The 21,096-nt window shown below is 46.1% G+C and overlaps 1 protein-coding gene across 5 annotated transcripts in view; it reads left to right on the top strand.

Moving 5' to 3' along the window:
* The window catches only part of ATP2B4 (ATPase plasma membrane Ca2+ transporting 4), a 119,910-nt gene extending 100,659 nt beyond the window's left edge, over positions 1–19,251 (top strand). For 2 of the 5 annotated variants that reach the window (XM_075910016.1, XM_075910015.1), the window contains 2 exons: positions 136–328; positions 9,939–10,107. In XM_075910016.1, coding sequence (XP_075766131.1) covers positions 136–328; positions 9,939–9,964 — 219 coding nt within the window. In that variant the 3' untranslated portion in view covers positions 9,965–10,107. Of the gene's footprint in view, positions 1–135; positions 329–9,938 lie in introns of all 5 variants that reach the window. The other 3 variants (XM_075910014.1, XM_075910013.1, XM_075910017.1) reach the window with 2 other exon arrangements.
* Positions 19,252–21,096: the final 1,845 nt, after the last annotated feature.

Here is a 21,096-nt window from a genome sequence, read left to right as displayed (position 1 = left end):
TCCGTGTGTCTCTCCCTGTCTGCCTAGCCTTCTCTCCTTCCCCATACCTGTCCCCCAATTCCAGTATCCTCCCCCCCCATTCCTCTGGGTCTCTGACTGTGGGGCGAAGCTATCTTACTCTCTGATTCTTTACAGATGGACGTAGTTTACACATTCCAGACCGGCGCCTCCTCTTTACAGGGAGCCCTCAGGAGACAGCCTTCCATCGTGAGCCAACACCACGATGTAAAAAATGTTTCTAGCCCAACCCATGTAGCTCTTTCCTCCGTCAATTCCACTCCTACCACTTCTGCTGCTGCTGCTGCTGCTGCATCTCCTACTGCGGGCAGTGAGTGATTAGTCTATTACAATGCATGACTTCCTAATAACCACAAGAGAGCACTTGCATCGACCTAACCAAACCTGTTCTCTCTCCCTCTTCTTTAATCCTTGACTTGGCATAATGATTCCTTGTCTCGTTGCGGGGCAGGGTGGAGAGGCCATGTGTTTCTTTTAAAGCTGTTGCCTCTTTAACCGTGTTTTAAAACCTTTCTGGTTTGTTTCCTTCTCTCCTCCTTGTTGCTTCTTTTTTTTTTCTTTTCTTTTTTTTTTTCTTTTTTTATCTTTTCTCCTCCTTGCAGGATTTTGATGGATGGGTTGTTTTTTTTTTCCTTCCTGTGGGTGCAAAATTTGAGGTTCTTTAAAAGAACTGTGGGGGATGAAAGACCCTAAATAAAATGAGAGAAGCCGTTCTTTCCAAAAGTCAGGATTTCTGACATTGCTCTCCTCCAATCCGCTGGGCTGGTGTTTTCACTATATATATGGAGATATACCTATCTCATAGGACTGGAAGGGACCTTGAGAGGTCACGTCCAGTCCCCTGCCCTCACTGAATCCATAAATCTTGGTTTGTTGGAGGCCAGGGGGATTACTTGGTTTTAGAACAGGGCTGGGAAAGATGCGGTCTGGGGGCCAGATCCGACCCACCTAACACTTTGATCTGGCCCGTGGACAGCATCTGGCTGCTTTCCAGTTATATCCTGCTGCCCATGCCACCGCATTTCCAGGTGTATCAGGCAGCAGGATCCTATTTCAATGACTCACCGCTCCCAGTCACGGCGCTACCTTGACTGGAGCCGTGAGCCCTTTAAATAGCCGCAGCAACCCTCCTCCCCCCCCCACGAAAATTATTGCCCACCCCTGCTTTAGAGCTAAACTGTAACAGACCAGCCTCCAGAGTGGCCTAGGCAATAACGCGTTGCCGGAAGTGACCTTTGGCCCCGCGCAGAGAATCGCCGCTTAAGGGCCCCTTCCAAGGCCCGATCAAAAGTCCCAGGCCAACAGGACTTCATTGCATTTGGAGAGTGGTGTGGGAGAGGCCATGCCACACGGGAGGCTGCCATTTTGAGGAGCGTGCTGCCCCGCCACTACCAGCGTGACCTTGCATGCACAGTGCTTGTGAGGCCATGCTGAAGTGGTGGTGGGGGGGAAGCATGCCCTTAATGACGGCGTCTGATCCCCAACAAAACCACGCCCGGTTTTGTCTGAGGCGGGGAACAAATCACCTCGAAAATGCACTGCCTGGGTTATAACCGAACAATGTCCCTGCATAGGAAGCACGTGGCCAACTGCTTTCCTGAACTGGGGACCCGACATGGGACATGAAGGCCTGCGGGGGGCCCTTTGCACTGGGCTGAATTTCACCCAATATGTGCAAATTAGGTTTTCTGGACAGCTGATTTAAAACCTTTTTAACGTATGCCATGGTCCTCTGGCATGTGGAAACGCCTGGCATGGAACACGCTGCGCTGCACAGTTCACAATGCCTGGTCCTGATACGGCACTTTCAATAGACCTCCAACCCCTTCGCAAATTTAGGTTACAAGTTGGAAAATATAGCCCTTTTATTTAAAAAAAAAAAAAAAAAAAAAGGGGGGGAGAAATTCTGGCCTTGCTAAAGTCACGGAGTTTGGCTACTCAGCAGAGGCAGATTGTCAGCCAAGGAACGTATAGATTTTCTTCTTGTTTTTGTTTAGGTAAGTCTTCCCTATTCCAGTTGAGCTGTGTCATGCTCCTGTGAGTATGTGTGAATCATTTCCCTGCAAGTCCTTGCCACGCCATGAATAATCTGTCTAGTTTTTTTTCCTCCAGAAAATGGCTTGCTATGTTAATTGCACCATAGTCCTTGTTCTCCTTTATGAGAGAAACATCCTTGACTATTTCCGTTAATAACTTCCAAGCTCATCTGTTCCCAATACATGTTTCACGCGAAAGAGTAGGGGAAAAAATCCCTGGTCTTTGTTTCTGTTTTAACCCCAATTGTTTTGGAGGGAGTACGGCTGACTCGTTTACTTCTGCTGCTATGCACCAGCATAATGATAACGACTTTCTCACGAGGCAGTGTGCTCATTTGGGGGGAATAATGATTAATACATTTTTAACCACCTGGTAAAGAGCCAGCAAAGGGAGAGAAACACAGTGGATTTGGGGGTGTCCGACCAAACCACCATTTATACTCATGGATTGGTGAGCTATTTGATTGCAGGAGGGAATCGATAATTTGCAAGGCTAGCATGAGCCCTACCAGATAACCCCTTTCCCAAAAGCTAAACCAGGTGGCTAATCGTGCCCTCGATTTTTATCTCGACTTGGCTCTATTTCCTTTCTGCTGCTCTCTCTCTCTTTCTTAAAACTGTTGACCTGAATACCGATTAACTGAGCCCCTCTGTCTTCCCTTTATTACTTCCTGGTGGAAAGTCCTACTGTGCTAGATCTCGGCAGTCCTGAATGCTGTGTTCCTGTTGGGTAGTGATGTAACAAAGGGGAGATCCCACGAGTGACTCACAGCTGGTGGCTTATAGATTTAGGCTTTGTGTCCATTGGGAATGTTGCCTGATTACAGCTGTCAGGGTCCGCGCCTCCACTGAGCCCCTAGTGTGAACAGGGTTAAGCACTGTGAGCCACACTTTGCACTGGCGCCGTTTACCTCAGTTTCATGGAGCATGGAATTCCGCCAGTACAAGTGATTGCTTTACCTATGGGTTTGCCAGGGTGCACTTCCTCTAGGGGCTGGAATTGGGGCAAACCCCCACCTGGTATAAATGATGCTTGAGATGCTGTGACAATTTGGAACCAAGAGGAAATGCAGGTTCTTGTTCTGGACATGAAAGATGGGTGTTCATGGAGCGTTTCAGGTGAAAAATTGAAACATGACATTAACATGCCACTTTGGGGGTATGTCTAGATTACATGCCTCTGTCGCCAGAGGCATGTAGATTAGGCTACCCGGCATAGGAAAATGAAGCGGCAATTTAAATAATCGCCACTTCGTTTAAATTAAAATGGCTGCCGCGCTGTGCCGATCAGCTGTTTGTCAGCACAGCGCTGTAGTCTGGATGCTCGGCGGTCGACATCAAAGCCCTTTGTCGACCGCCCCGGTAAACATCCCACGAGGAATAACGGGGCGGTCGACAAAGGGCTTTGATGTCGACCGCGGAGCGTCCAGACTACAGCGCTGTGCCGACAAACAGCTGATCTGCACAGTGTGGCAGCCATTTTAATTTAAAGGAAGCGGCGATTATTTAAATTGCCGCTTCATTTTCCTATGCCGGGTAGCCTAATCTACATGCCTCTGGCGACAGAGGCAAGTAGTCTAGACATACCCACTGTGTCTGCATTCCATAGGAGTGGCTGGAGTCTATGCAAAGCTTTTGGCTTATGTTTGCAAAGAGCTGCATGGGAACTTCCTGCAGCTTGGAATTGGGAAGGCGGAGGGTCATCTGGTTAAGTTCAGATGCTTGAGCCAAACTTGAGGCAAAGGTGGGTAACGTTGCACCGAAAGGCTTTCTTGCAAACAGGGAAGTCAAAGGTTAACCGGTGGCCCAGGTGGGCTGGAGTGGCCACCAGCCCACCCTCGTTTAAACCGTTAAACATAATATTTAACTGATTCAATGGGATTTTACTTGCAAAGAACATCAGAAATCCTGCTTCCAGGTGGGCTGGGAATACCAAGAACAACATTTCTGGCCATTTTTCTGAACTTGCTCCTGAGTCCAGAAGGGCTGAGTAGATGCTTGGAAACAAAACACAGTGAGGAAAAAAAAAGCCAGTGCAATGTTTCACCCCTTGGAGATGTGGTTCCAGTCAGGACCCAGGGTTTGGATGGATTTTTTATTTTATCCAGTTTTGGGAACCCATCCCTAACTTGTTCCTCCTTTGCTTGTCTTCCTACCCAGAGATCCTTTCATAACAAGATTGAATTTGCATTGGTTTTGTGGGGGTTCTGCTTATTATGATGATGAGGTTGAGAAATAACAAGACCTGCATGACGGAAGGCAACAAAATATGCCCTGTACAATCTGAATGGGGGAACCAAAATGTTAGAGAAACCAAAAAACACACATGGACATCTGGGCTAACCAGTTGTAATTATGCTCCTGGATGGGACAGTACCTGCATAGTTAGAGCGCAGGAACTTTGCATCTTAAGGCATGAGTCTTTTCTGTCTGACCTAAAGGAGCCGTTGTGTTCATTAAAGGGGCGGAGTAGACCGATAAATCTTTTCAGGTGATCTATTCATGGTAGGAAGACCAAGTACCGTGCTGTTTGTGGAGGAAGAGATTCCACCAGCTTTACTGTCACACATGGATTTTTTTTTTCCCAAGCAGTCTAGGGGATTTAGCCACATGACGAATGGAACAGGTGTCTAAATCCCTTGGGCTGCTTTGATCATTTCTAAGCATTCATCGTTTCCTGCAGATTTGTCATTCTTGGTTTGCTGGCTGGTTTTTTGTTTTTTGCGCTTTTCGGTGGTGCAGTGAGTATTCCCGTGAGCTCTCTGTCGATTGCCCATCTCTGGGGTTATCCGAGTGTGCACTTAACAGCGGCGTGGGTTTACTTTATTTTATTTTGGGTGTGATTTCCAGCTCCCAAGAAGTTGGTGTTTTTGGCAGTCATGCTAGCACAACAAACTCCCTCAAAAAAGGACACCTAAAAGTTAGGAGGAGGAGTAACATGAAATATTCTAATTGCTTTGTATCATGACTGAGAGAGGAATAATATACAGGTATGATGCCATACAAGGTTGAAAGACTGATCTAGTATTCTGGAAAGCAGTAAGGCCAAAACTTTCCAGTAGAATCTACTCATATCTCCCTTTTGTGCTCTTTTTTGGAGGTGTAAGGTCAGTAGGGTTGCCAGGTGTCCAGTTTTCACCTGGACAGTTCGATATTTTGGCCTTCCGTCCGGTAAAAAAACATAGAGAATACTGGACATGCAAAATGTCCGATATTTTCTGTTTTCCTCATACGGAAGGCCAGTGTCATCTGTGAGGGCGGGGGGAGTGAGGAGCATGGTAATTTAAAGGCGCAGCGGCCTTTTTTCCTCAAAAAGATGGCCAGCGTCGTCTGCGAGGGCGGGGAGCAAGGAGCACGGTAATTTAAAGATGCAGCAACCTCTCTCTCTCTCTCTCTCTCTCTCTCTCTCTTTTTTTTTTTTTTCCTTAACAAGTTTGTTCTCCTTTTTTTTCGCTTAACAAGTTTGGTCTCCCTTTTTTTTTCCTCAACCAATTTTTCCCTGTTCGGGATTTTTTGTGAAGGTATCTGGCAACCCTAGTAAGGTGAGCCCCCCATTGTCAGCAATGACTCTGGACATTAAGCAGGATGCTCAAAAGTCATAGCTGCCTTTCTTTTTAATTTTGGCCTAGGTCTTTTCCAGCTCTGCCTTACTCTTCCTCTATAGCTTAGTGGTACCCTTCATTGCTACAGGAATTAAAAGAGAAAGAAAGTGGCGATACTATATTGCTCAACTGGGAGGGAACCCCCAAGCATCTGGGTTTCTAGACCTACTTAGCCCAATCGGTTGATCGCAGAAATGGCCTGGTTGGCTTTGACTTCCAGCTGCCCCAGTGTTGTCCACCCAGATGTAACCTTCCCTTTTCGCAGGTCAGGCCACATGGCTCCCCGCTGTGAAGGTGGACACTCAAGCCTTCCCCGGATCTGTGTCGTGCCTGTCTTCTGGCTCTGCAAGCCAGAGCGTTGTGTGCTTGTCTGTCTGTCCTTATGCGACACGGGGATATGCTCGTTTTACTTTTATAGATGCAATGCTTTTGGCTTTCAAAGCCCTCATCAGGCGGGTGTCAATGAGGCTGATCCATCCATCATCCTGGATTCTTGGGGGCACCGTCATCACTTCATAAGGGGAGGAGATGCCAGCCCCAAAGGATGTCCCTGTTAAAGTAGGACACACGGGCATTCTACAGATTGACTTGTGAAGCAGTAAAGTTGGGCGGGGAGGTCTCATCTCCAGCTTCCCTTGGAATAATGCCTTGTTTTCTATGCTTTGTGAATACTGGCATGCTGTGGCCGTGCTGACACCAAAGATCTTTGAGGAATTCTTTTATCCTGAGGAGGGGTTGTGGCTGGTGTCTCCAGTTTGGTGGTGATATGATAACCAAAGAAGCTGTTTAACCCGGGAGAGGGGGAGTAGTGTCCCCTCCTGATTTCCCAGAATAACCAGGATCCGGTGGCCTTTTCTCCAAGGTACCGTGAAGAAGCAGTTTGTGTGAAGGCTTTGCGAGTGGAGAACTTAGTCGACTGTTTCTCCTGCCACTCCTCCTCCTTTGCTTTCTGCCCATTGAGCTGGGACGCAGGGTGAGTGTTGAGAGACGCTGGAGGCTGGTGTAGCATAGTGGTGCGGGCTGAAGCCCGGAGTTCCCGCAGGCGTGTTCATTTTCACAGGTGTCAGAGCATGACTAAACTGCTCCCTACAACCCATCCCGGGCTGGTCTAGGAACTAGAGGACTAAGAGCATCGGAAAGTGGGTAGGCGAAGCTAACTGTTCAGATGGTGAGCTCCAAGCAGTGGGCGAAGGCGACTCAGGGCTGGGTAAAGGCCCACAACATTTTGGCACCTGAAGCGGGGAGCTCAAATGACGCCTCCATGTCCCCTCACTTGGGCCAAAACTTTGAAAGGTCTCAATTCTGCCTTCTTCCTGTTCTACTCCTCTCATAGGACTGCTCTGCTACCTACCTATGCACCAGCAGAAGACACAATTTTCTACACTCTGGGTCCTATTGGCGCCTCCCCCCTCTCCCCCACCGTCTGGCACCTGAGGCAGCCGCCTCAGTTCGCCTCATGGTAAGGCCAGCTCTGGGTAACAGCTCAGCTGTCTCCTGCCGGCGGGGAATGTTCAAGGGGCATATAAAGCAGTGACTTGAGTACGTCGGAGTTGGTAACCGTTCCCTGCAGCAGGGATCACTGGGTGATATTTTCATGGAGGAATTTATGCAGGAGGGGTGGCTAGAGGATGGTCCCTTTAGCCCCCAAAATCTGAGTGATGCAATTTGGAGCCAAATGCTTCCCCCGTCCCCTCAGCCAGGGCCACCCCATAATACTTATCCTCCAGAGAGATTGTGTGTGACTGTAACTGCTGCTAGAGAGAGGTTCACTCAGGACGACTCCCTTTGTCGCGAGATTTTTTTTTCCTTGGTAAAAAACTGAATCGGCTCAGTTTTCATCCAGTGCATAGACTGGATTAGATCTCCCGCTCCACTCGCTGGGGGAAGAAACAAACTCCAAAGGTGGCGGCTGGTCACAAGTGGAATGGGATGATAACCAACATCTTCGGAATGTAATGTTCAGTGAGGGCTGAGGGACTGGTTTCTACTCTAGACCAGTGGCTGCACTTCTGTGACCCTCTCTAGAGTAGTGGTGGCCCACCGGGGTTCTGTGGGTGGTCCTCCAGCCATTTTGTTCAAGTGACACACACATAAATCAAGGGCGCGTGACAGGAGGTGCACGCTGGCTGCTCACAGTGCTGGCTGGGAGAGCTGGGTGCCTTCCCTGCATCCAATCACAGCATTGCTACGGTTTGATCGGCACGGCCCGCAAATTCTAGGTGTGCAGGCGCAGTGAGCAACACTGCCCTCTCCTGGGAGGCCGTCTTAGTGACGACAATCTTGTGGCCCCCTGAGATGGAGGGCCACTCCTGCGGCTCACTCGCTGGCCTAGATTGCCCATCGCTGTAGAAGATTGGGAGCTGTGGAGAGGAGTAAGTCAAGCAAGGTGATACCGTGTGAGGCTGGTGACAGAGGAATGTGGCTGCTGGTTCATTAGAAATATTTGGTGTGGGAGAGAGAAGGGGAGACGGGTGGGTAGCATTTTATTTTGCAAAAGCACAGCCTGGGTGTGACGTGGCTCCAGATAACACTTTGAGCGTGTCTCCAGTAGGAAATTATTTTGAAATAACTAGATTCGAAAAAATAACTCCCAAAATAACAAAATGGAAAGAGCATGTCCCCACCATGGGGAAGCCTTGAAATGAGTCCGAAGCAGGCTCCGTTGACTGTGAAGGCGCTACCTCAACTTAGAGCCCCAGGAAGCACTGGGGAGTCATTAGTTCGAATACCTCTGAGGAGACGTTATTTGGAAATAGCGGCAGCGGTGCGTCCACACTACGGCTAACAACAATTTCGAAATGGGCGTTATTCCCTGAAAGCAGGAGGACAGATTTCAACATAACCAGCCCCTTATTTTGAAATAGCGGGCTTGGTAGTGTGGATGCTCCGCTTATTAGTTTGAAATAAAGGGGGTTATTTCAAAATCACTCCCTAGTGTAGACCAGGGCTTTTAGCAGAGCTCTGAGGGTGTGGAACAGTGATTCCGGTTTTGTGTCAATGCCGTACGGAATCAATTTAAATGGATACACTGGATGTTGAAAATGCATCTGCACTGAGTGTTCCTGGCATCCAAATCACTCATGGGAATGGATGTGATCTTCCGTACCCAGTGTATGTGCGTTGGCTGCAATGGAGTGGCCTACATCACACTCACACCTGTGGTTTTGCGGGTTTGGTATCTGGGGTGACTGTGACTCACCAGGAAACCTGCAATGTCCCAGCAGGTGGAGAAGTCACCATCACCAAGCAGTGTTACCCGGGTGCTGCCTGCTTCCCCTTTGTGCGTTTGAACACGTGAATTGCACTTTTAAGCTGTGACCGAACAAACTGTGACTTGACTGCAGGGTTGGGTGAGAGAACTGTCGGCTTTGAGGCTTGGATTTTCTAGAGGAACTTGTGAACGAGATGCCTTAGGTTCCTGTATAAATCCTGTCCTAATTTTCAGATGTGCTGAGCACCCCATGACTGTTTGTAGGAGCACACGGGAGCTGGGGGCACCTAGCATCTCTGGAAAGCCAGGTCTGACCCATGTCAAGGTGGGCACCAGAAACCAGTGGCTGCTTTTGGAAATGCTGCCCTTAAACGTGTTAGCCCAGGCTAAGATCCAAAGCTCCTGACCGGAATCTAGACTACAATGTGGAAACTCTCACAGCTTTGGTTTCCTTCTTGCATGCACGGCTGGGGTATGTTTTGTGGTTCGTGGCATCTGCTTGGATCTGCCATACCATGCGACGTTGAGAAAGCCAGGACACCTTTAAACCGATTCCTTTTTGTAGGTTAAACATAAACCAGCCCATAAAAATGCACTGCTTCCCATGGGCCTAGAAACCAAATCACTGTGTGTGTGTGTGTGTGTGTGTGTGTGTCTAACCCACCTTTCTTTTGAGTTATACTTCTACTTTTTTGTCTTTTTGTTAAATGCACAGAAGCGTGTGCACGCGCCCGCCCACACGCACCCGAACTAATGCATTTTGATTTTCCATTCATTTCAAAGTGATCTGTTTGGGAATGTTGTGTCTTTTCTTGCAGCTTCTGAAGTCACCCCATAGTTGGTTACTCCATCACACACCTAGTGCCTGAATTTGATCTCTGTGGCCGTCCTAGTTTTTTCATAGTTTTTTATTTTTTTTAGTTTTGTTCAGTGTTGTTTGTAGTGGTGGTGTCGTCTTTATTTAATTTATTTACTTATTTATTTTTCTCCTGAAGCCCCTGAGATCTCCCCATGGCCGCCTCTCACCTTTTCTCTGTTTATCCCCCACCCTTCACCCCAACCTCCTGACAGATCAAAGTGGTGAATGCGTTCCGTAGCTCTCTCTATGAAGGCCTCAAGAAACCCGAATCCAGAAGCTCCATTCATAACTTCATGACTCATCCAGAGTTCATCCTGGAGGAAGATGAGCCTCGAACCCCCTTCCTCGACAGCGCAGAAGAAGACTCCAAGACTGACGGACTCAAAAACCAAGGTGGGGGTAGCCCAGGTGAATCCCTCTCCCTCAACCAAAATAACAATGCGGTGGACAGCAATCTAGCCGAGGACACCGTCCCGGAGTCTGAAACCCCCTTAGACAGCTTGGAATCATCGGTTTGACCTTTGAACTTTGACCCCTCCCCTTCACGTCCTTCACCTCAAGTCCCGTGTGATATCAGCACCGATAACTGATATCACAGAGCGGTCACTTCATGTCAACTGCTCATATGTATACTATTTTGTTCTCCTTTTTATGATTTAGTGGCAGGAACCAGAGTACCGTGGGTTGGGGAGAGGAGAGGGAGCAATTTGTAGTAGGTACTCACCCAGGTGGGAAACAGTCAAGTTGCTATTTCTTCTCTTTGAGTCGGGTTCCGTGTGTCCATAGGATTTTTTTTTTTCCATTTTGAAAAATGCATGTTCAAAGAAAAGGTTCAGATTATCTTAAATAGTCTTACACGAAGGCTCTCCATCTGCGGGTGTATGTGGAGTGACTTGGGGAGTCTTTTTTGTTTGTGGGATTTGACCCCTGATAATGTCACACAAGGAGGGAGGACGGGAGATTTAAAAACTGAACAGGGTGAAAAAATTGAGTTGTGTTAAAGAGAAGGAAAGGAAGGAAAAAACAAAGAGGTATGATCTGCGGAGACTCTGATGGTTAAAGCGTGCTAACCAGTCTTCCACCTTGAAAAACATGGTACCTAACCTTTACTATTTTTCTGTCTTCACATTTGTCTCCCCCTCTGTTTCCAACATGCTAACTGTGATTAAAAACAAAGGAGGCGAGTGATTTAAGAGTCTTAAATATGTTGGCTAAGATGTGATTTGGAAAAGACCCTGCTTTGTTACAAAGCCCCGCAAGAGAGGTTGCCGCACAGCTAGGGTGGTTCTCCAAGCACTGCCATGACTGGAAATACTAAGTCTTACTTTCTGTGGATTTCTTTTTTAAATGCACCTTTTTGCTCTTGAACTGTTGTGCTGTCCGTCGGCAAGATTTTGATGGTCCGCGAGAGTCGTGCTGCATTGAATAGCAGGTCGTTTCTGAACCACGTTGGTGAAGCAGAGGTGGTTTTGTGCGTTTTTTTATGCTGCCAAATTAAATATTCCTCGGCCCCTGGAGCCGAGCAATCAGCAGCTAAGGTTCATCCCAAAGAACATGCCATGTGTGTACTGCAGAGCCTGGACATCCTTCGCAAAGTAGTGGCAATGTCTGGATGGGAACCACGGGCCGGCTGCTGGTGAAACAGCTGGGGCAACTTAAGGCTACCCATCCCTGCTGGGTTCTTAGGACAGAGAAAAGAGAAACGGCAGGAGGGGAGGTCATATTTGCAGAGGCCGTATGTGCACAATCCCATCAATGTACATACCAGTCTCATGATGGAATTGTCCTGTCTGTGTGTTTCTAGGGTTGGATGAAGCTGTTGGCAAATAGCCATTCTCCTGTAACATGGCTGTCTTATTCCTGGGAGGCTTCATGAGAACTTCAAAGGAGGCCGATAGCTAGGTTTTGCCCCACTCTCCATTCTTACAAAGGTTCCCTCTCCACGTTAGACCCAAAGTTGCCTGCCATCTTGCTGAGATCTTGTGGCACCTACAAACAGATGCAAGAAATGATAATCCGTGAAGCTAAGGTCGTAGCCAATGTGACTTACTCTGGAGAAATCCGTTCCAGGTGTCCTTTGCTAATTATTGTTGTCTCTCTTTTGTCTTTTTTGTTTTAAGTTTGTCCCCTGACGTTTAGGCTGTGGCAGGGTGAGAAGTCTGGGCTTCAGCTTTTGGTCATCTGGGAAGCCACTCAGTTGAAATAGTTTTGAGCAAACTCACGTGTGAAGACAAGAAAGGGCCAAATCATGAACCATGGGAGATGCCTGCACCTCCTGTTTATTTCACTGGCTCCTTTTCTGCCTCTCTTTGGCCCTAGGTTGGTGTCACTGAGGCCTGGTCAACACTAGGACCTTAGTCCAAATTAACCCCCCCAGAGTTGATTTTGTAAGCGGTGCATCCACACTACCAAGTCCTTTATTCTGGGGCCACGGAATTCAAACTCTGTAGTCCTGCCTTCCATGAGGAATAACTCTAGTCCCGAACTTGTAAGTCCAAAATAACGTTAGTGTGGATGCTCCGGTGCCGCTAATTCAAACTAATTGGCCTCTGAGAGGCCGCCCACAGAGTGCTTCTTGAGGTTCAAGTCTGAGGTAACGCAACCACGTTAACGGAGCCTGCCTCGGACTATGTTCGATTCTTCCCCAGAAGAATCACAGAACTTCTGAGAACACAGAACTTCAGATTTGTAAAATAGGGTGCCCAGAAGTCAAAATTCAAAATTGTCTCCTAGTGTAGACCTGGCCTCAAAAATGCTGTAGGTTACCTTCTTCGCCCTCTTCTCCAACACTTACTCAATTAAAAGCTGGACCTAGAAGCAAAGAGAATCCAGTTGCAACTGGCTGTATGAAAGGATTTATGACAAGAATGGGATGGGGCTACGGTCGGGCCTCCTTCCCAACAAGCAGAAATGTGTAAGTGGATGATGAGTTTTTTTTTAAGAACGCACAGTGAAAACTCCCGTGCCTTGTCCAAGCACTGCCCGAAGCACCGTCTGCCACGTGGAATTCCGGTACTTTGCCAAGAAATATAAGTGTTCCTTAACAACAACAACAAAGATTTTTTTTTTTTAAACCCAACACTGACTCATGCCCTGGGGCTGGGTCTCTTCATTCCATCCTGTGTTCAGGGTAGACCGATGAAAGGTCCTTGCAGGGTCTTCTGCTCCAAAGCTGGTAAAGAGGAAGGGATGGTAGGCTCCACAAACTGCCAATACTAAGAAGAAATCACAGCCACTGTGCATCTTAATTGCAAATCAAAGCCCACTCTTTTCATCCAGGAAAAACCCACCTGCTTCCTTCATTCCTTTCATTCTTCATGTGAGCTATAGTGTGGGGGGGCAATATTAAGGGGAAAATACAGCTGTTTCTTGGTCTCTTACATGACCTATCTGATGGGAAAGAGAAAAGGATTTTTGTTTTTCTGTTCTAAAGCTTACATTGCTTAAAAGATCATTTTTCTATTTTAAAAACTTGCAAAAAAATACAACAGATGAAAATACGGTGTTCTTAAGCGCTTACATAAATATTTATTAAATACTTTTGGGGGACACTGATTTTGTTTCTTTGATATTTTTATTACCTCAGACCTGTTTTAAAAAAAAAACTTTGGGGGGAGGCGGGGAAAACTTTGGAGGCGCTTAAAAAGTCACTCCCAGAGTGTCTGCAACTGGGAGGTTACCATGAGGGTCTGGTCTACCTTTTTAGTCCATTTATTTTTTGTTGTTGTCATTCTAGTTTCAGTCATAGGAGGGGGGAAATAATTATATATAAATATTATGCAAAAAATATAGTTTTCTTTAGATCAGAAACTGATATTTTTAAGTCAGCCATATGTATTTTGTTTAAAGGAAAAAAACAAAGCTGTAAGTCATGTGTCTGCAATGGAATGTGATCACATGACAGGCAGTTTAAGGTGACAGGTAACTTAATGATTGGACAGACTCCAATCAACTTCCTTTCTCTGAGCAGCCATCTTTGTACTAAAAGTTAGTTGGATTACACAGAAATGTTTTTTATATAAATTTTGTTGGTATGGCTGGTTGCTTAAAGTATAAGCATTTATTGTGCATACTTTTTTATGTCAAATATTTTTTTCTAGTTAGTTTCAGTGATTAAACTGGCAGCAGCTAACTATGGCTTAAGTTATTGAGGAAACTTAAAATGGGGAGGAAAAAGAGATGTTGCTTTCAGTGTAAAAGGCATGGTAGCCTAAATGAATTTCTTGGAATTTCTTGCAACATGCCTTGAAAGATGGAGAGATTTTTAGTTAATTTTTTACTGCCAACAGAATGAGTGGGGGGAGAATTAAACAGATAGTGCCATGTCAGACAGGAAATGAAGTAATCTCCTGTGATACGTGTTAACTTGCCTTGGAATGCTGTGTTGTTAAAACACTCTAAACAATTTTGAATCCAATTCTGAATAGTAAGGTCTGTTTTGTTATGTTAAATAAATTGGCAGATTGGTACCAAAGATATTACATCACTTCCTGTGTGCATTGGTGAATATCCATTTTTAGGAGTTTTCATCATTGGGGGGGACATTTATTTGCACAGGGATCTGACTTTAATTTTCCAAGGTTTTGTGCAATAAGTTTTTAAGGGAAAAGTTAAAACAAAACAAGAAAAAAAAACTCCAAAAGGAAAAATACTAAACTGAATTTTAGCCATGGGTAGCTGTGAAAATAAATGAGCTGGGGGAGAGGAAAATACATCCTTTGATACATGTTCAGTCCGTCCCTCATCTCAAAGCTTTCTCTGTGAGGAGCAGGGACAATTTGTGGCAGGTGTAACTCTGGATCACACCAGGGAAGAAGCAATTCCAAGTCCATTGCAGACTCCCATGGCCTTCAGTGTGCTCTGGATTTGGATCTCTGAGGAAGAGATCTTCAGAAAGATCAGTTACTAGAGTGGCTTCTTCCAGCCTTCCACCAGGCAGGGACTAACTTTTTCAACAGTCGAGGCCTTTGCTTTTCACGTGTCCCCAGTTTCTGCCTTCACATGTGTTTTGGGCAAATGGCTTTGGACAGTTGTCTCTGGGAGCTACGGCCCCAAGAGGAGAGGAAGGGTGATGGTAGGTTCCATTTGTGCCAGGAGAAAGTCTTGGATGACTTCATCTTCTGCTGTCCCACCTCCTTGTGAGTTCACCAATCGGCTGAGCTATCCATCGGGATCTCCTGAAATGCACTCTTGAGTGTTTCACTCCCCCCACACATCTCCCTGCAGTATCTCTTGCTGAGCGAAGGACAAGCTAACTATAGCTGAGAAGCATATCACTTTGGCCTGATATCATAACTGACCCTAACTCCTTCAGGCTTACCTGGAATTTATGGGTCAAATACAATACTGCTTTGTGGCTTTTGCTGTCCTGTTAGTGGTTGTCTCTTTCCCCTGTTCCTTGTCAATAATTCTGCCCATCTCATCTTACTGGCTGTCTTACCTCTTGTGCTTTATGCCTCTGATGTCCCTGCTGGCCCCCCCAAAAAGGGGGCTATGGTTGGGGTGTTGAGTTCATTAGCCTTTCAGCAAAGTCCATGGCTAAAACGGCCTTTAGTTTATTTCCTACCCCGAAATAAATATATATACAACTTCAAAAATATACACATTGTGTGTATATATATTTATCTGACTTTCTTTTAAAAAAAACAAACACCAATAAAACCAAAATATTTCTTTTGAAAAGAGCACGCAGGTTTGAATTTGAGTTTCTTTTTTTCAGTAACTAGTATAATAAGCACTGGTATTTTTGTATTAAAAAAAAAGACAAAATAAAAGACTGAATATTATGTGGTATGCATGACAATTAAAAACAATGGTGGTTTCAAAGCAATATGTACCCTGGTGTGTTTGCCATATTCTAGAATCCAGCTTAAAGTGCACCTGATCTGTATTTGCATTTTGATATTATTTAATCTCTATGTACAATGTTTTGCATGTAATTTATAGGGTTCTGGGGGAGGAAAAAAATACCTTTTTGATTGAATTGTCAACTAGCTTCTTCTAGGAAAATTTGGAACTCAAAGCATAAATAAGGCTGTGATTGGAAAGAAAAAGGGGGGGAACTACACAAATGGGAAAAAAAGGGGGGGGAGAGAAGATAAAAGTTTTGAATCAATAAAGCTTTTTGCTGTTGAGCAGAAAAAAATGTGCGAGTGCATCGAGAGAATAAAACGTGCCCACACGTAATTGTGCTGTCCTCCGTGTATGTCTACCAGCTTATGAAGTCACTGATTATCTACTGAGACGAAGGGTTGTACTTAAAGGCTCCTCTCTGAGCAACGCTGTAGCGTGGAAATTGGTGTTGAAGCAAACCAAACAATCTCGCACCTGGAGAACAATTTTATTTTTAAACACTTTTTCCAACCTCCCTCTTCTCTGTTTGTTCCGGTTGTTATGACTTCCGCCATCTCAGAGCAAGGCCCAGAAGCAGCTGTCAAAGACTAGCCAAAGCTAACGCCTTCTCACAGAGGTGCCCATGCAGCTTAATAAAACACTTTCCCACTCCTTTGACGCTGCCTCTCCAAAGGCTCTCTGAAAGCAGCAGGTTGCGATGGTGTTGAACTGCATCTTTCTGTTTTTGGCCACAACTCAGTAAAGCCCTTTGAACGTCTAAGTCACACGCTTAAGTGTGTTGTTGCTTTGGAGTCTAAACGGCACTGAGTTAGGTTCGGAACTTATAGTTATACTGTAATTAGCACCTGAAATATTTCAACAGATGTAGTGGACAGAAGTCCTGATCCTATGGCATTTATGCTCAAGAATGGCTTTAACTCACCTGAGTAGACTTATGGGAATCTATGGGACTGTTCCTATGAGTAGAACTATTCATGGGCATTTTCAGGCGCAGGTGTTTTAATGTTGACAACATCATGGAGATTTATTTGATCATGTGGGGGGATGTCTGCCCCCTTTCCACTGTTGCACAGTTGGCTCAGCTGAGAGGAGCTGAGGGTAGAGGCAGAGTGGAAAGGAGGGCAGAGCTAGCTGGGGCCAGTGGTTGGTGCTATGGCTGGAGTCAAAGCGGGACGGGGGGGGCTACTCTCCCTCCCCACCTCCACTGGGGTGGGCCTGAGCCCCTTTTGAATCCTCTGAACATTCAGGGGTATGCCCCGCAGTTTGGGAACCACTGTCCTAGAGACCAGCCAATCCACCGATGGGAATTAAAGCTTAGATCTGAGCTTCCGTGTGTGGAAGAAGTGGTCATAGGCATTATAATGCCAGTTCCCTGCAGACTCCCCGGTGTGTTCACTGGCATTCTAGTGTGCAATCACAAAAAGAGGTTGAGTTTTTGGTAGATAACCCTTAAGGCCCCAGTCACTTTTTATCAACAGCAGCTGCAATGTTAATTTACGTAGTTGTGTGTTTTCCTGTACCCAGTTATCATGCCAACAATCGTGCCATTCTCATATTGTTGTGCATAATGTTTGTTCCTTGTGCCTGTGTTAGCCTGTAGCTCCTTTTGGGCAATAACGTGGTTGGCTGGGCATTGGCAGATGCCTATCTCCACTACCACTGAGCGTGCACATTCTAATTCCATCCTGCCAGTTTGATGGGATCTCACTGCCATTAATTTTGCCAAGTTGCTATGGTACCAAGTTAGCACCTGCAGATGCACTGGAACCACTTTGAGGTCCTGCGGGAGCTAAACTTGTGAGTGCTAGGGAAAGGCTAGGATACTAGAAGACTCCACACAAGTCCTAATGAAAGTTGGACTCAAATTGGCAAAAGAGTGATTGGACCTAGATCCTCAAAGCTATGTAGGCCCCAAACACCTAACCCTTTTTGAAAAGCTGGGCCTTCCTTCTTTAGGCTCTTGGGGTGGATAAATAGGGCACGACTTCTGTTCTTTAACATAAATGGTTTTGTCCGGAGCTGTAGCATGACCTGGATAAGCATCTTCATGGTGCTGAAAGAGATAGGTTGGGGAATCTGGCATGCCCCTCATTAGTATGTCACCTAGGGTACATCTAGACTACAAGCCTCTTTCGAAAGAGATCGTCTAGACAGCCACAAGACTTTCGGAAAAGCGATCCGCTTTTTCAAAAGAGAGCACCCAGGCAATCTGGACGCTCTCTTTCGAAAAAAGCCCTGTTTGCGTTCAAGAACGCCTTTTTTCGAAAGAGCTCTTTTTGAAAAAAGGTGTTCTTCCTTGGAAAAGTATATTTACCAATATCGAAAAAACTGCTGCGTTCTTTCGATATAATTTCAAAAGAATGCGACAACAGTCTAAATGCAGGGTGAAGTTTTTTCAAAAAAGGCCACTTTTTTCGAAAAAGCTCCATAGTCTAGACACACCCCTAAGTTCCTTTTTTGTACAGATTTTTTTCAGTTGAAGGAGTCACTTCCAATTCCTTCTGCTGTTATTAGACCTTTACAGGCCCTAGTGTAGATGTAGTTATATTGACATAGTTTATTCCACCATCACTCATTGGAATAAACTGTTGTGGTAAAAGCACCTTTATAGTGATATAACCATGCAGTTACAAAGGGGTTTTTTTTTATGTAGACAAACCCTAGGTGATCATTTTAAGGGGTGGGCATAGCTAAGCTCAGTTGAATTGCAGACGAGATTCCTTAGGTTTTATCTATATGAGAAAATTTACCAGCATAATCTGATCAGTCTCCCCATATGAATACTTATTCCAAAATAAAAGTGCTTTATTTCTGATTTAATTTAAACCCTTCAAAGTGTTATAAGCAACATCAGGGAAAAAGCAGTTATTCCAGCATAAGAGTGTCTAGCTGGGGAAATTTAGCAGTATAACTATAGCAGTATAATTTTGTCAGTCCATTTCCCCGTGTAGAATACCCTTAAAGTCATGGGGCTGGCAAATCAACATAGCTTCATCAAAGCCCATGGAGCAATTTTGACTAGCACCAGCAACATTCAGTAGAACATCATTACTACCGAAAAGTCCTGCTTTTCAAAACTGCAATGCACCTGTGATTCCATTTCCAGTTAAAGTGAAGCCAGAATTTAAAGTGACTTTAAAATATATATATATATATATGCCCACTTATATTGATCACTTCAGAAAGGCTACACGCTGCAGAGAAGTGTTCAGGTCTAAGGGCATGGCTACATTGTGGACTGACTTATGTGAGAGCCAGACTTTTGCTCCCTTGGCTAATTTGCTACCTGCTTTTGGGCCGTGACTCAACTCCATTTCACAAGAGCCTCCTACCTCAGTCTTCATTAACAGAACAGGGTGGTTGATGGAGACTCCGGCAGCCTGTCTGGGGTCCTGATTTAATTTAAATGACAAACTTTTGCTGCTTTAAACAGCCAAACAAACAAAAACCCAGCGACTCACTGCCTTGGTCTGTGGCTTAAAAAAAAAAAGAAGCAAAGCCTCATTAGATATCAGTGCTAACTAGTTACTGCTTCTGTCCTCTGTGTCTGTCAGCGTCTATGGTCCTCCACGGTGTGTCGCTAACAAAACCAGACTGAATACGGGAGGCCATTGGTCATTCATGGGCAAGCATTTTTTAATCCTGTTGTAAATAAAAAAGATACCAAAACCTCACCCATTTATTTCCTTCCTGGTGTGTTTGGGCTTCAGCTGTGTCAAGCCAAAAACAATAAAGGTGGGGGAGGGAGGAAAAGGGTGGCTCTGTGTGTGTGTGGCTGATATTTGCTCTCATTTCATAATCCTGTAGGCATGGGTGACTCCTCCTGGCACTAGGAAGGTGCACTGCCCCTTTGTCCCCCCACCAAAAATGTGATTGTTACTTGGGGTGCCCCCCACATGTCCCTTCCCGGCCCCCTGGGTGGCCCTCTCTGCACTCCCTCCCGCTGCTGACACCATAGAATCACGGGGCTGGCAGAGATCTCAGGAGTCATCAAGTCCAGCCCCCTGCCCAAAGCAGGACCAACCCCAACTAAACCATCCCAGCCAGGGCTTTATCAAGCCACGACTTAAACACCTCTAGGGATGGAGATTCCACCCCCTCCCTAGGGAACCCATCCCAGTGCTTCACCACCCTCTAGGGAAATAGTTTTTCCTAATATCCAACCTAGACCTCCCCCACTGCAACTTGAGACCATGGAGAGAAGTAGACATACACAAGGTGGGAACTCCATGATTAGTCTGCCTCTAGCTTGATCTGTTGGGGGAGGTGAGGTTTCTCTCCCACTCCTCAGGTTATTTCTTAGAATGAGCTGGATCAGCATGAAGTACTGTGTTTGCAATTGCTAGCTCCACTGGACCCCTGCTGCAACAATCGCCCCAGGAGCGGACTCCTGCGCTTGTTTGTCTGCAGAGCTGCTCCGACTTAGCTATTGGCTGCCATCAGTTGCTCTCGCTGTGCTCCTGCTAAAGCAGGGGTGGGGACCGTCAGGCCCAGGGGCTGGATGTAGCCCCTGGCTTGCCTGGATCCAGCCCCCGAGGCTTAAAGCTTCCTCCCTTCAGTATTGGGAAGCCCATGGGGCTAGAGCACACAAAATTTACTAGCCTGGGCCCCCCGAGGCTCTGCTGTGTGAGGAGAAAGCGGAGAGTGTCTCTCCTCAGGCAAGGGCCTTGTCTGAGGGATTATTTTGGGGATTTTTGCTTCTCACGTGCGGCCCCCGACTGATTTTTCTATTGGTCAGCAGCTCCAGAAAAAGGTTCCCCACCTCTGCTCTAAAGGCCTGCCTATGCTATGAAAGCACATCGTATTAAAACGTGTCTGTCCACCTACTATAAAAGGCAGCTGAGCCTTGATGTGGTCCCGAGGGCTAAACACAACCAGCCAAAACAATGCGAGACCCGGTCGTTCTTTTCTGTGCAGCTTCCCTCCAAGGGAACCCTGTCACGGCCAGGTTCAGCCAAGGACAAGACTGGCTCAGTTGAGCCAAATGGGATTTAGCTGAGCTTGCCCTTGTATAGTGTGTGTTAAGCAATTGTGGCTCAGCCGGAGTGTGCACCAAATCCAGGAAGCTTTTTCTCCCCTCTGATCATTTTTCTTTTCCTGTCGTTTATCTCTGTCAACTCATCGGCTACGTCTACACTGGCCCCTTTTCCGGAAGGGGCATGTAAATTTCACGAGTCGTCGTAGGGAAATCCGCGGGGGATTTAAATATCCCCCGCGGCATTTAAATAAAAATGTTTGAAGTAAGAATAAGAGCCTCCGGAAAAGGGCACTTTTTCCGGAGGATCGGGGCCAGTCTAGACGCTCTTTTCCGGCTTTTTTAAAAGCCGGAAAAAAGCGGCGGACATTTTTATTTAAATGCCGCGGGGGATATTTAAATCCCCCGCGGATTTCCCTACGACGACTCGTGAAATTTACATGCCCCTTCCGGAAAAGGGGCCAGTGTAGACGTAGCCATCCTGGTTACTGTTTTATTTCCTTGCCCTTTAATCCCCCTAATCTCCATTTCTTTATCTTTCA

Source organism: Pelodiscus sinensis, chromosome 27 (genome assembly GCF_049634645.1).
Source record: "Pelodiscus sinensis isolate JC-2024 chromosome 27, ASM4963464v1, whole genome shotgun sequence".
Taxonomy (NCBI): domain Eukaryota; kingdom Metazoa; phylum Chordata; order Testudines; family Trionychidae; genus Pelodiscus; species Pelodiscus sinensis.
This window is presented reverse-complemented; position numbering and strand designations above follow the sequence as displayed.